This window comes from Hyperolius riggenbachi, chromosome 11 (assembly GCF_040937935.1).
Source record: "Hyperolius riggenbachi isolate aHypRig1 chromosome 11, aHypRig1.pri, whole genome shotgun sequence".
Lineage (NCBI taxonomy): Eukaryota > Metazoa > Chordata > Amphibia > Anura > Hyperoliidae > Hyperolius > Hyperolius riggenbachi.
This window is the reverse complement of record NC_090656.1, coordinates 81,879,598-81,894,794: the sequence shown is the minus strand read 5'-3', so window position 1 is coordinate 81,894,794 and position 15,197 is coordinate 81,879,598. Positions and strand designations below refer to the sequence as shown.

The following is a 15,197-nucleotide window of genomic DNA, read 5'->3' as shown; positions in this document are numbered from 1 at the left end:
CCAGTGGTTTTGGCACTGTGAGAAGGTGCCAGGTCTTGCTGAAAAATGAATTCTTCATCTCCATAAAGCTTTTCAGCAGATGGAAGCATGAAGTGCTCCAAAATCTCCTGATAGTTAGCTGCATTGACTCTGCCCTTGATAAAACACAGTGGACCAACACCAGCAGCTGACATGGCAACCCAGACCATCACTGACTGTGGGTACTTGACACTGGACTTCAGGCATTTTGGCATTTCCCTCTCCTCTGTCTTCCTCCTGGCTCTGGCACCTTGATTTCCGAATGACATGTAAAAGTTGCTTTCATCCGAAAAAAGTACTTTGGACCACTGATCAACAGTCCAGTGCTGCTTCTCTGTAGCCCAGGTCAGGCGCTTCTGCCGCTGTTTCTGGTTCAAAAGTGGGTTCATGCTTCCATCTGCTGAAAAGCTTTATGGAGATGAAGATTTCATTTTTCAGCACGACCTGGAACCTGCTCACAGCGCCAAAACCACTGGTAAATGGCTTACTGACCATGGTATCACCGTGCTTAATTGGCCTGCCAACTCTCCTGACCTGAACCCCATAGAGAATCTGTGGGATATTGTGAAGAGAAAGTTGAAAGACGCAAGACCCAACACTCTGGATGAGCTTAAAGGAGTACTATCGATTGAAACGACTTTTTTTTTTAATACTCTATATTAGTGTACACATTACCACTAGTGCTAGGGGCACATTATTTATTCACCCAGGTCTCTCTCTCACTATCCCTGCTTAAAAATTCATTTCTTACACAGCTCATAATAGTTTGGGTCACCCTGAGCTGCTTGGTTACTCTGTCACACAGCTCACAAATATATTTCACTGTGTCACTCACAGCATGCAGCAGACATGAGGAGAAATAGGCTGAGCTGAGGTGGTAACAGGTAACTAAATGAGCTGGAATATTGCTGGAATATAACTACCGTATTTTCCGGCGTATAAGACGACTGGGTGTATAAGACGACCCCCAACTTTTCCAGTTAAAATATAGAGTTTGGTATATATTCGCCGTATAAGACTACCCCTCTGGCCCACCCCTGTGTACACCCTCTGCACACCCTCTGCACTCCACATCAAAATGATACATACTGGGTGCTGCATCTCCAAGGGGGGTGGGAGGGGGGCTGTGTACTTCGTTTTTAAACTTATAATAATAATAATATTAACTTGCTGTCATTCCTACATATAAGCTATTATTACATTAGCTGTTACACACAGCATTTGCCTTACATACCAGATGCTGAAGCCAAAATCCGTTTCAGGCCATTTCCTGATTCCAACCAGCATCATGTCAGCAGCAGAGCAGCTTCCTGGTTCACTCCACTGAATTCCTCTTTCAGCAGCCTCATAGGTCCAGCGTGAGTGCACATGACCAGGAATCATTAGTCAGGTGATCCCCAGGAAGCCGCATCATCGGTCATGTGATAACCAGGAAGCCTCATGATTGGCCAGCTGATCCCTGATCTAGGAAGCTGTGCTAAAACCCAAGCGATGGCTGCACTGTCCCCTGCATTAGCGGCAGCTCTGTTACCAGCGCGAGCTGCTGCACTGTACCTCAAGTGATCGGCTGCTCTGTCCCCTCCATTACCGGCAGCTCTATAACCAGCGCGAGCGGCTGCTCGCATGTGCCTCTGCAGGAAACCCGTCCCGCGGCTCGGTATGTTTATGTAGTGACACTCGGCAGCCTGACACTCGGCGTACAAGACGACCCCCGACTGTGCAGAAGATTTTATAGGGTTAAAAAGTCGTCTTGTACGCCGGAAAATACGGTAGCTATACCAGGAGTCTGTGTTTACACTCAGACTGGCTGCCTGCTTGACGCGATTCATTACAGGCTGCATCCACTTTACAAGCTGCTGAGAGGGGCAGACCACTGTCTACAATTAGCATTATTAGTATCTTTATCAGTAAAGAGAAGCAAAGATAATAAACACACATTGCTAGAATCTTTAACCCCTTACCACCATATCAACAAGATTCTTTCAGCAAGGTGATAATTAAACTATAAACTAAGGAGTTGATAGCATCTCCCCTTTGCAGAGACATGGTCTAGCCCTCTGGGAGCCTCAGTATTAGATACATTTTGTAGCCAACACTGACGCCAAAACTGACGGAGGATTTTACAGCTGAGAGGAACAGCTGTGTGAGGAATCAAATTGCTCCTAGTACTTGCCCTAATGTGTGCTACAACATACAGCATTTAAAAATAAATGCATACATCGATAGTATTCCTTTAAGGCTGCTATCGAAGCATCCTGGGCCTCCATAACACCTGAGCAGTGCCACAGGCTGATTGCCTCCATGCTACGCCGCATTGAAGCAGTCATTTCTGCAAAAGGATTCCTGACCAAGTATTGAGTGCATAACTGAACATAATTATTTGAAAGTTGACTTTTTTGTTTTAAAAACACTTTTCTTTTATTGGGCGGATGAAATATGCTAATTTTTTGAGATAGGAAATTTGGGTTTTAATGAGCTGTATGCCAAAATCATCAATATTAAAACAATAAAAGGCTTGAACTACTTCAGTTGTGTGTATTTGAATCTAAAATATATGAAAGTCTAATGTTTATCAGTACATTACAGAAAATAATGAACTTTATCACAATATGCTAATTTTTTGAGAAGATCCTGTAGTATGTACTGGTAATCGAAGATTTATAGAGTAATTCAAAATGTAATACTCACAAACCAGGGTTACCATTAGGCAACCACTGTCAAGGCAGGTGGGGAGATTGTCCTGACCCCATTCAGGATTAAGAAGTCGCTCTCTGTAGTAGAAGAAGGAAGTGGGTACAACCCTCCACCTAGGGTGGACTCAATGTAGCAATAAGATAACAGAGGCGCCAAAAGTTTAAAAGGGACTAAATGAGCTTAAAAACCAATTTGGTAATAGTGGAGGCAGTGGTGGACTTCCCCCTCCAAGCAGAACACACGACTGTAGATTTTCAGTCAAAAAAACGTTTATTGGGTACTCCAAAATAAAAAGCAACACGTTTTGCAGGTTAAACCTGCTTCTTCAGGCAATACAGATAGGAGTAAAAAAGCATCTGCTAGTAACATCAAAGCTGAGCACCACAATTTTTCGTGACAGTGGTCCTTTAAGAGCCCTTTTCCACAAGCAGTTGATAGGCAGTGAAGAGACTGAAAAACCCTCAAAACTGCTTGCTGCTGCCTGGCAACTGCTGCTTGGTAACTGCTTGCTGAGCACGCAGTTCAACTGCTCGTGAAAAAAGGGCCTTAAGAAAGGCATGAGCTTCCCAATGCATATTTTTTCTGATTCCTACAACTGAGTGATTTCATTGCTAAACATTTTTGGGTTAATACTATAAAGGATTTTGCTTTGGAGAGTGGCCCAGCCTGCAGATTGCTGGGGGGCCCAACAAACTATAGTTATGCCCCTGATATGTCTGATATGTTACATAGTTACATAGTTATTATGGTTGAAAAAAGACATACATCCATCGAGTTCAACCAGTACAAAGTACAACTCCAGCCTGCTCCCTCACATATCCCTGTTGATCCAGGGGAAGGAAAAAACCCTTACAAGGCATGGTCCAATTAGCCCCAAAAGGGAAAAATTCCTTCCTGACTCCAGATGGCAATCAGATAAAAATCCCTGGATCAATATCATTAGGCATTACCTAGTAATTGTAGCCATGGATGTCTTTCAACGCAAGGAAAGCATCTAAGCCCCCTTTAAATGCAGGTATAGAGTTTGCCATAACGACTTCCTGTGGCAATGCATTCCACAACTTAATCACTCTTACTGTAAAGAACCCTTTCCTAAATAAATGGCTAAAACGTTTTTCCTCCATGCACAGATCATGTCCTCTAGTCCTTTGAGAAGGCCTAGGGACAAAAAGCTCATCCGCCAAGCTATTATATTGCCCTCTGATGTATTTATGCATGTTAATTAGATCTCCTCTAAGGCGTCTTTTCTCTAGACTAAATAAACTCAGTTTATCTAACCTTTCTTAGTAAGCGAGACCTTCCATCCCACGTATCAATTTTGTTGCTCGTCTCTGCACCTGCTCTAAAACTGCAATATCTTTTTTGTAATGTGGTGCCCAGAACTGAATTCCATATTCCAGATGTGGCCTTACTAGAGAGTTAAACAGGGGCAATATTATGCTAGCATCTCGAGTTTTTATTTCCCTTTTAATGCATCCCAAAATTTTGTTAGCTTTAGCTGCAGCGGCTTGGCATTAAGTACGATTATTTAACTTGTTGTCGATGAGTACTCCTAAGTCCTTCTCCAAGTTTGATGTCCCCAACTATATCCCATTTATTTTGTATGGTGCTAGACCATTGGTACGACCAAAATGCATGACTTTACATTTTTCAACATTGAATTTCATCTGCCATTTATGTGCCTATATAGCCATCCGATCCTGTTGCAATATGACACTATCTTCCTGAGAGTTGATGAGAGTTGATGATTCTGCACAATAGCAACATTGCTCACTACTGCATCTACTAGGTCATTAACCACTTGATGACCCACCCTTTACCCCCCCTTAAGGACCAGCGCTGTTTTGAGTGATCTGTGCTGGGTGGGCTCTGCAGCCCCCAGCACAGATCAGGTTGCAGGCAGAGAGATCAGATTGCCCCCCTTTTTTCCCCCCTATGGGGATGATGTGCAGGGGGGGTCTGATCTCTCCTGCCTGCCTGGGTGTTGCGGGGGGGGGCACCTCAAAGCCCCCCTCCGCGGCGAAATCCTCCCCCTCCCTCTCCTACCTGGCCCCCCTGGCGATCGAGGCTGCACAGGACGCTATCCGTCCTGTGCAGCCAGTGACGGGACGTCCCCTGTCACATGGCGGCGATCCCCGGCCGCCGATTGGCCGGGGATCGCCGATCTGCCTTACGGCGCTGCTGCGCAGCAGCGCCGTACAATGTAAACAAAGCGGATTATTTCCGCTTGTGTTTACATTTAGCCTGCGAGCCGCCATCGGCGGCCCGCAGGCTATTCACGGAGCCCCCCGCCGTGATTTGACAGGAAGCAGCCGCTCGTGCGAGCGGCTGCTTCCTAATTAATCAGCCTGCAGCTGGCGACGCAGTACTGCGTCGCTGGTCCTGCAGCTACCACTTTGCCGACGCACGGTATAAGCGTGCGGTCGGCAAGTGGTTAATAAATAAATTGAAGAGCACTGGACCCAGTACAGACCCCTGTGGGACCCCACTGCTAACAGTCTCCCATTATGAGTACGATCCATTGACCACAACTCTTTGTTTTCTGTCCATTAGCCAGTTCCCTATCCATGCACACAGACTCTTCCCCAGTCCTTGCATTCTCATCTTTTGCACCAGACTTTTGTGGGGAACAGTGTCGAAGGCCTTTGCAAAGTCCAAGTATATCACATCTACAGCATTCCCAATATCCATATTAGCATTCCCTACCTCATAAAAGCTGAGCATGTTAGTCAAACAGGACCTGTCTCTAGTAAACCCATGTTGATGCTGAGAAATAAGATTATTTTCTACTATGAAGTCATGTATAGTATCTCTTAGTAACCCCTCAAATAGTTTGCATACAACTGATGTTAAGCTTACAGGTCTATAATTTCCTGGATCTGATTTTTTGCCCTTCTTAAAGGCATACTTAAGTCAAAAATAAAAAAATGATTTTTACTCACCTGGGGCATCCCTCAGCCCCCTGAAGCTGTTCGGTGCCCTCGCAGCCTCGCTCCGATCCTCCTGTCCCCGCCGGCGGCTACTTCCGGGTTCGGCGACAGCCGCTGACAGGCTGGGAACGCGAGTGATTCTCCGCGTTCCCAGCCGCTATATCACCCTCTATGCTGCTATAGCGTATATATCCGAACCCGGAAGTAGCCGCCTGCGGGGACAGGAGGATCGGAGCGAGGCTGCGAGGGCACCATACAGCTTCAGGGGGCTGAGGGATGCCCCAGGGGATTAAAAATCATTTTTTTATTTTTGACTTAAGTATCCCTTTAAATAATGGGAAAACGTGGGCTGTATGCCAATCCACTGGGACTCTGCCAGTTGAAAGAGAGTCACAAAAGATAAGATAAAGGGGTTTATCTATAACTGAACTTAATTCCCTTAGGACCCGAGGATGCATGCCATCCGGGCCAGGTGCCTTGTCTATTTTTAATTTATTTAGTCTTGCCTTCACTTCTTCCTGTGTTAAGTATTTAATATTACAGTTAGAAGATTGAGACTCTTCTGCCTCTGTAATTTGCAACAGTGCTGTTTCCTTTGTGAAGACAGAAGCAAAGAAAGCATTTAATAACTCTGCCTTACCTTGGTCATCCACCATTGATTGATGTACTTGTAAAACTTTTTTGGGTTAGATTTGATATCCCTAGCGATTTGATTTTCAGCTTCGATCTTTGCCAGCCTAATTTTTTTTTTACAATTTTTATTGCACTCCTTATAATAATTGCTTAGTGCAGCCTCGGTTCCATCCTGTTTTAGGACCTTATAGGCATTCTTTTTCCTCTTCATTTTATCCCTAACCTTTCTATTCATCCATAGAGGCCTTTTTTTATTCCTAGACATTTTGGACTTGATTCACAAAAGAGTGCTAACTGTTAGCACGGCCGTTTTCGTGCGAATTTTCGCATTGCGCGCGTTCGCGAATTTCCGCACGAAACGATAACATTTTCGTGCGCAAACGCGAATTTTCACGAGAAACCGTTATCAATTTCGCGGTAAAATTTGCGTTTGCGCGCGAAAACTCGCGATCGCGCCAATGCGAAAATTCGCGCGAAAACGGCCGTGCTAACAGTTAGCACTCTTTTGTGAATCAAGCCCCTTGTTTCCATATGGGATATACATACTACAATATTGATTGAGAATACGTTTAAAAGCTTGCCATTTCCCTTCAGTGTCCTCCCCTTGTAGTACATTATCCCAGTTCGCCAAACTTAGTGCCTGCCTAATTTGATTGAACTTTGCTTTTCTAAAATTCATAGTTTTAGTGGTCCCGCTGCCCCGTGGCCTATCAGTCACCAGATAAAAAACGTTATCATGTTGTGATCACTATTTCCCAAATGTTCTTGAACCTGCACATTTGATACATTATCTGGTCTATTATAAATGATCAGATCGAGCAACGCATTCCCCCTAGTTGGTTCCGTTACCATTTGAGTCAAGTAATTGTCCTGTAGTGCTGCCAGAAATCTGCTGCTTTTACCAGAATGGGTAGCCTCAATACCCCAGTCAATGTCTGGAAAGTTGAAGTCGCCCATAACTATGACCTCATTTTTACTTGCAGCTTTTTCAATTTGCTGTAGTAATCACAGTTCTGCAGCTTCATTAATATGAGGTGGTCTGTAGCATACCCCAATAAGCAATTGGCAACTTTTATTTCCACCATGAATATTTACCCAAACGGACTCCACATCTTCGCAATCTTCCTCCATCTCATCGTTGAGGGCAGCTGTAAAAGAATTCTTAACAAAGAGACAAACCCAGGGGTGCCTCTAGCCATTTTGTCACTCCAGGCGAGAAATCCTGTGGCGCCTCCCCCCCCCCCCATGATTGCCCCCCAGCCCCATTCCATCCACCCCCAAAACACCTAAAAATAATCATAATGCAGCAGCGTTTCACCAGAAAATCAGAAAATACACTTATTGCGGCATGGGTTCACCAGAAAATAGTTGTAATGCAGCAGAGCGTTTCACCATAAAATATACTTATTGCGGCATGCTCTCACACACACCACACACAGTACACACACAGTACACACACACACACACACACACACTATACACACACACACACTATACATACACACACACTATACACACACGCACACACACTATACATACACAAACACTATACACACGCGCACACACTACACACACACTATACACACGCGCACACACACTATACATACACACACACTATACACATGCGCACACTACACACTCACTATACACACGCACACACTATACAAACACACACACACTATACATATACACACACACACACACTATTTATTATTTATTTATTGTATTTATAAAGCGCCAACATATTACGCAGCACTATACACACGTACACACACAGTACACACTATATACACACGCACTATACACCCGCACACTGCACACTACACTATACACACACACACACACACACACACCTACCTATGTCCTCCCCTTCACCACCATCTCTACTAATCCCTGCTTCCGCTACCTTATAGTGTGTCTGAGCCCTTATGCAGAGAAATAATGAGGAGAGAAAAGCTGAAAGAGAGGGAAGAAGATGTTTGCCTCACCAGGATTGCACTTTTATTTAGCTTTCCTGTATGACAAGAAGACACAGCCAGCCAGCACTAGGGGAAGAGGGAAACAAAGGTGAATGAAGGAGGCTGGTGCACACCAAGAGTGCTTCTGAGCGCTTTTCAAATCGACAGTGATTTGAAAAGCGCTGGGCTATTGTTACCCTATGACGGTGTTCCCACAGCAGCGTTGGGATTTTTTCTAATTTTTTGGAGCGATTCTTTCAAAAATCGCTTCACAAAGTCGCATTCGCAAACTGCTAGCGATTGCTATTGCGATTTTGTCGTGCACTAGCCCAGAGAGAGGCGGAGTGGAGAAACTTAGAATAGCCTGAGATGGAGCAGAGAGCTTATCTGTATTGCAGTCCTACATTACACAGAGACTAATTACCTGTAATAGGATTCCTGTCCCTGGCGGTCTCTCACACAAGTCAGAAAGCAGCCCTCCTGGAGTCCAGGGACTGTCAACATTTTTCCACTTGTTTAACACCATATCTGCACAGGCAGTCATTTTAACAATGGTGAAAGACCAGACAGATGTTTTCCCACAGACCCTCCAGGCAAGCTCTGCATCATGCTGTGTATATTTACCAGCTTGCCTGCCCTCTAATTGCACTTTTATCTGCTAGCTTAGTGTTTGACATTGCCTTACAACAACAAACCTGAATACACCAGGCACTGGACCAGTCCTAAATCACTGAATGAAAGGCGACCTGGGGGGAAGTCCATGCCTGGCTGCTACACTAATGGCCCGTACTCACGGGCTGCAGAAGTGGCCTGTCGCCAGCACACGTGAGCGTGCTAGCGACAGGCCGGCGACAGCTTCTCTCCAGGTCCCTCCGCGTACACACGCGGAAGAGGGACCAGCGGCGAGACGGAAGCTGTCGCCGACGTTCCTCCTCCCCCCGCCGGAAGCTCCATTTACCTCTATGGAGGTTGCTGTCGCTAGTCCGCGTACTCACGCGGACTAGCGACAGTTGCGGCGGAGGTGCGGCGGCGACTGTTGCCATGCGATTGAAACTTTCAATCGCATGGCGACAAGAGCGACGGGCGACAGTTCGGGGTGCGCGCACGTGCAATGGCCCATACTCACGGGCGACCTGTCGCCGCAACACGCGCGCGCCGCGTGTTGAGGCGACAAAAGTCCCTCGTGAGTATGGGCCATTAGTCTCTCTAAATCCAAGGAGTTACCTGTAGCAGAAAGAGAGAGAGAGAGAGAGAGGAACTGACTTAATCAGTCAGGACTCAGAAGCTGATGCTGTACTCAGATGGATCCCTGACTGAGTGAGCTGGAACTGAGTGAGCTGGGACCAGTGCCTTCTCTCACTGACTCATTCATTACTGTGGTTCTTTGAATCATTGAGCTGAAGGAACTGAATTAATCAGCTATGAGTGGAGTCAGGCGCTGCTTTTAGCTGCTGTTGTAATCTGACCCCTGAGTGAGCTGAGAGGCATTTCTTATCTCACTACTCAGTGCAACAGCGCTCTTCCCTCCTCCTGCCGCCCTAGGCAAAAATTTATAGCTGCCTAATGGCTGAGACGGCTGTGGACAAACCCCTCCACTTTTTTCCCTGTTCTATCCCTCCTAAACACATTGTATCCTTTTAAATTAGCTATCCAGTCATGGGTTTCATCAATCCATGTTTCGGTTATCCCCACAATGTCATAGCCTTTGTCATTCAGAATGAACTCTAGTTCGTCTATTTTATTTGCAAGGCTCCGAGCATTGGTTGCCATGCACTTTATATTTTTACCACCACATTTACCAATTTTGTTTACATGAAATGGGCTACTTGAAGTTTTACCAACCTCCTTAATCTTTACACTGTCCCCACCCCCCTCTCCACCCCCCATAATGTTAGGCTCCCACTGTCTTTTTACCTTATCTTGTCTACATATTGAGACTTTATCCTCCCGCCTCCCCCCAGCTCCTAATTTAAAATCACACACACACTATACATATACACACACACACACACACACACACACACACACACACACACACACACACACACACTATTTATTATTTATTTATTGTATTTATAAAGCGCCAACATATTACGCAGCACTATACACACGTACACACACAGTACACACTATATACACACGCACTATACACCCGCACACTGCACACTACACTATACACACACACACACACCTACCTATGTCCTCCCCTTCACCACCATCTCTACTAATCCCTGCTTCCGCTACCTTATAGTGTGTCTGAGCCCTTATGCAGAGAAATAATGAGGAGAGAAAAGCTGAAAGAGAGGGAAGAAGATGTTTGCCTCACCAGGATCGCACTTTTATTTAGCTTTCCTGTATGACAAGAAGACACAGCCAGCCAGCACTAGGGGAAGAGGGAAACAAAGGTGAATGAAGGAGGCTGGTGCACACCAAGAGTGCTTCTGAGCGCTTTTCAAATCGACAGTGATTTGAAAAGCGCTGGGCTATTGTTACCCTATGACGGTGTTCCCACAGCAGCGTTGGGATTTTTTCTAATTTTTTGGAGCGATTCTTTCAAAAATCGCTTCACAAAGTCGCATTCACAAACTGCTAGCGATTGCTATTGCGATTTTGTCGTGCACTAGCCCAGAGAGAGGCGGAGTGTAGAAACTTAGAATAGCCTGAGATGGAGCAGAGAGCTTATCTGTATTGCAGTCCTACATTACACAGAGACTACTTACCTGTAATAGGATTCCTGTCCCTGGCGGTCTCTCACACATATTTTTACCACCACATTTACCAATTTTGTTTACATGAAATGGGCTACTTGAAGTTTTACCAACCTCCTTAATCTTTACACTGTCCCCACCCCCCTCTCCACCCCCCATAATGTTAGGCTCCCACTGTCTTTTTACCTTATCTTGTCTACATATTGAGACTTTATCCTCCTGCCTCCCCCCAGCTCCTAATTTAAAATCTCCTCCAACCGTTTATGTGTCATACAATCAAGCAGGAAGAGGGATTTTTCTAGTTGATTTGGTATATTTATGCTGAAAATAAATGTATCCCTAGATAACTAAGCGTATTACACTCTATACACACTGGGCCAGTTCTAGACATTTTTCTGTCTGAGGCGAACTTGTAAGGATGTCCCCCTCCTTCCCGAATTGGAATGATCGCACAGCACCCGACAATTTGCATCGCATGTTAAAGCTGCGGTGAGCCCTTCACAAACACCCTCAGTATAGGTAGGTAGCCAGGTACAGGTGCTCCCAGTATTGTTAGCTAGGTACAGTTGCCACCAGTATAGGTTAGCCAGGTACAGTTGCCCCAGTGTAGGTTGGCCAGGCACTCTCTTCACTTCCTGTTCCTGCCTGGTGCTGTCCCTAGACTTCTGCTGCCTGAGGATGTTGCCTCACTTGGCATCATGGGCGGACCGGGCCTGCATACACACCATAAGTTGACACTTGGCCAAGGTGGTTGTTCAGGACCGTCTTGGCTGAGATACTATAAGTATAGATGCCCCCAGGTGTAAGCTACACATGTTATACCTGCAGCATATATGATGTGTGCATAATGGAAGTAACACTATTTCCTTAACACGCGGTACACGTTTTCTTTAACATCAAATGTCTTTTTTCAACCAAACAAAATAACTACTGGTATGTAACATTCTATCCAGAAGCACAGTAGAAAGTGCATTTGGAAAGCCTGATCTGTTACAATGCGGATATGTAAGCATGTCTATACAATTGGATGCAGCAATGCAGCCCAAAGCGATATGTGTATTGTAAATTCACATATACTTAAAGAATCTGCTCTGATTTATGGTAGGAATTTGATGTAGGGTCATGCCGTTTAGTAAGAGGTTGCGCGATCACTACAAGCTCCGCTATGGCCCCTTAGCTCTAAATAGTATTTGCCAGCTGCTGTTGTGGTAAGATATGATTCAACACTAGTGGTTTGCCTCATTGCACTTTTATAAAAAGCAAAAAACAAATTTCCCTTTCATAAATAGACTGTCTTTTAGTTGTGGTTGCATTACGTCTTGTGCCTTATACAGACATAAAGATGAGTGAAATTGCGTAAACCAGTTTGAAGACTTTTTTGGGAGAAATTCCATATATTTTCGTTTAAATTTGCCTAAAGAAGGGGACTGGATCCCAGAAAGTTTGCAAAATTTAACTTTATCAATTAGCCATTAAAAGGTATTTGTAACATCCGTAAACTTGGTGGCTGCGGATACGTATGCTATACCCGCAGCCGCCTTTGTTCCCTGTTCACAGGCCTTATTTATCCCGGCGGTGGCCAGCACACCGGGAACGGCATTGTCTCTTGCTCATACGGTCTCTGTGTCGCGCGGGCGGAGATAGGACCTTTATGCTGGAAGAAGGCGCATCAGCTGACCTGTCGGTCGGCTGATGTCAGGAGTGACTCGCGCCGCTCGGATTGGCTGATTGCTAGGGGGCGTGGCACTGGGCTCTCCTCGGCTTCTTAAGCCTTCACTGATCATTGGCAACTCGTCTGCTGTTGCGAATACACTCGTGTTAGCGCTCAGACCTAGTGAGGTTCCTGTTGATGATAGATGTGCATGCAGTGTTTGCAATATACATCTATCTATAGTTAGTTATTATTACATTGTATTCTGATAACCTCTGTATGATTCTGGCTACTTTCTGACCTTGCTATTTCTATACGATTCTGTATATCTGCCTTTCTGACTTAGTTGCCGAACCTCTGCCTGATATTAACTACTCTCTTGCCTGCCGATTTTGTACTATCTCTGCCTGCCTGTTATCGAACCTAGCCTTTCTGACCACTCTACTCAACAGTGGGCCATAGCCACTTGTGAGGTGCTCTTAGCTATTAGAACCTACCAGCCCCTCTGGTGAGGTTCCGACCTATTTATATAGCTCCAGTGACTGATAGTATCCTGCCAGCCCCTCTGGCAAGATCTAGTTAAACTATTCAGTCATTTGTGCTGTTAGTACCTAGGTTTAGCCAAACTTCTTTATTCTCGCATTGTTAGTACTTTGCCAGCTCCTCTGGTAAAGGCCTATTGTTACTTGTGTTGGTAGACCCTCCAGCTCCTCTGGAGAAGTCTATACTGTTGCACCAAACACCACACCTTACTCTCTGCTAGCTATACTGGTATTATTGGTGGTACTGCAGATCACCACATAATCAGGTATAGCGTCTGTATTATTGGTGATTCTGCAAATCACAAATAATCAGACGTCTGAGTTGCAGCACCCAATTGTTACAGAATTACTTTTACAAAACTTTTTTTTCTACCTACTTAATTTGTTTGTCTAATACGGTACGGAAAATATTTTAGCTACTATGATAAATTTTTCGTAACATTTTTGCCATTTTGCTAATTTTCATTGAAGTCTTAATGGAACATTTCGTGGTTGTGTAACGATCGGTGTAACACAGAGAGGGTCTGTTTACCGGTGAACTGCAGTCTCACCAGGAATACAGAATATACCCGATTATTGGTGATCTGCAGTATCACCGATAATCAGATATATCTACTAACCTCTGGACACCAGGGAGAACAAGTGAGTGTTTATGCAACAGTATACTTTGAGTACTTCTCCAGAAGTATGTTCCTTCCTATGGCCTAGATTCTCCAGGAGGGAGGAGCTAGGCTGTGGATAGGAAGGTCAGAGCGTGAGTGACACCCGAGAGGAAGGGTGTCACTAACAGGTCTGGGAACTGCCTCTAACAGTAAGTCCAATTCTCGAGGTCGGCTAGCCAGGTCGTAAACACACAGTCAGATAAGGTACAGAATCAGAATGCAAATACAGAGTCCAGGAACGAGCAGAGTCTGGCAACAGGATATCAGAAATAGCACAGTACAGAATCAGGATGCAAATACAGAGTCCAGGAACGAGCAGGGTTTGGCAACAGGATATCAGAAATAGCAAGGTACAAGATCAGAGTTCAGAGGGATAGTCAGACAGGCGGAAGGTCATAACAAATAATACAATGCAATGTTCCTAACGCTAAGGTGTGAACGCCTTGATGTCAACACCTTTGGAAACTATGCTAGAACACAGATACAAACAAGGTCTGAGTGCTACCACTTTGTGATCGCAACGGCAGACAACCAGAGAATGCCCAGCACCCAGTATATATAGTAAGGTACTCTCCAGCGCCTCCCTAAGTGCTGGACCAATGGCAAGTGGTAGAACTGGTCAGCTGACCCTTTTCTGGCTGTCATATAAACTCTGCCTCTGAGCGCGCGCGCACGCGTCCTTCTGAATCTGTGTGGACTAGCAGTCCCAGCCACACCAGACATGTCTTGCAATGTGACTCTTAATTCAAGCGCGGGGACCGCCGCCCCGCTCTCTAAGGGAGCGGCGGTTTCCCCGCGTCCGGCTGCACTGTCAGTAGCTCTGCCATCCGTGCAATCTGCCGCCTCCAACGCGGACTCCACCGCTCTGCCCATGCGGCATACGGCGGTTTCTCCGCGTTGTGCCGCCATGTTGGACGCGGAAACAGCCGCCTCACTCTGAGCCCTTGCGGCGGCTTTTCCGCGTTTCCTCACAGTACCCCCCCCCCCATCCCCCCCCCCCCCCCCCGAGGAGTGGACTCCGGACAGCTCCTACCAGGCTTCTCAGGATGCAACGCATGGAACTCCCTTCTCAATTTGTCAGCATGCATGCGACACTCAGGTACCCATAATCTCTCCTCGACACCATACCTTTTCCAATGAACCAGATATTGTACTGAGTTCTGAACTATGCGAGAGTCTAAAATCTTCTCTACTTCGTACTCAGGTTGGTCATCTATCATCACCGGAGGAGGAGGAGTGGGACCCACATGAACTGCTGGCTTAAGCAGGGACACGTGAAAAGATCTCACGCCACGCATACTGGCAGGAAGGTCAATGGCATAAGTGACATTGTTGATCTTTCTGGTCACTGGGAATGGACCCACATACCTGGGCCCCAACTTAGCTGAGGGCTGTTTCAAG

The 15,197-nt window shown here is 45.7% G+C and overlaps 1 protein-coding gene across 1 annotated transcript in view; it reads right to left on the bottom strand.

The window, feature by feature from the left end:
* Positions 1-1,383, bottom strand: part of LOC137538772 (uncharacterized) — a 64,370-nt gene extending 62,987 nt beyond the window's left edge. The window contains exon 1 of the mRNA XM_068261085.1: positions 1,253-1,383. Within this exon, the coding sequence (XP_068117186.1) occupies positions 1,253-1,308 (56 nt within the window). The 5' untranslated portion in view covers positions 1,309-1,383. The remainder of the gene's footprint in view (positions 1-1,252) is intronic.
* Between the last annotated feature and the right edge of the window lie 13,814 nt (positions 1,384-15,197).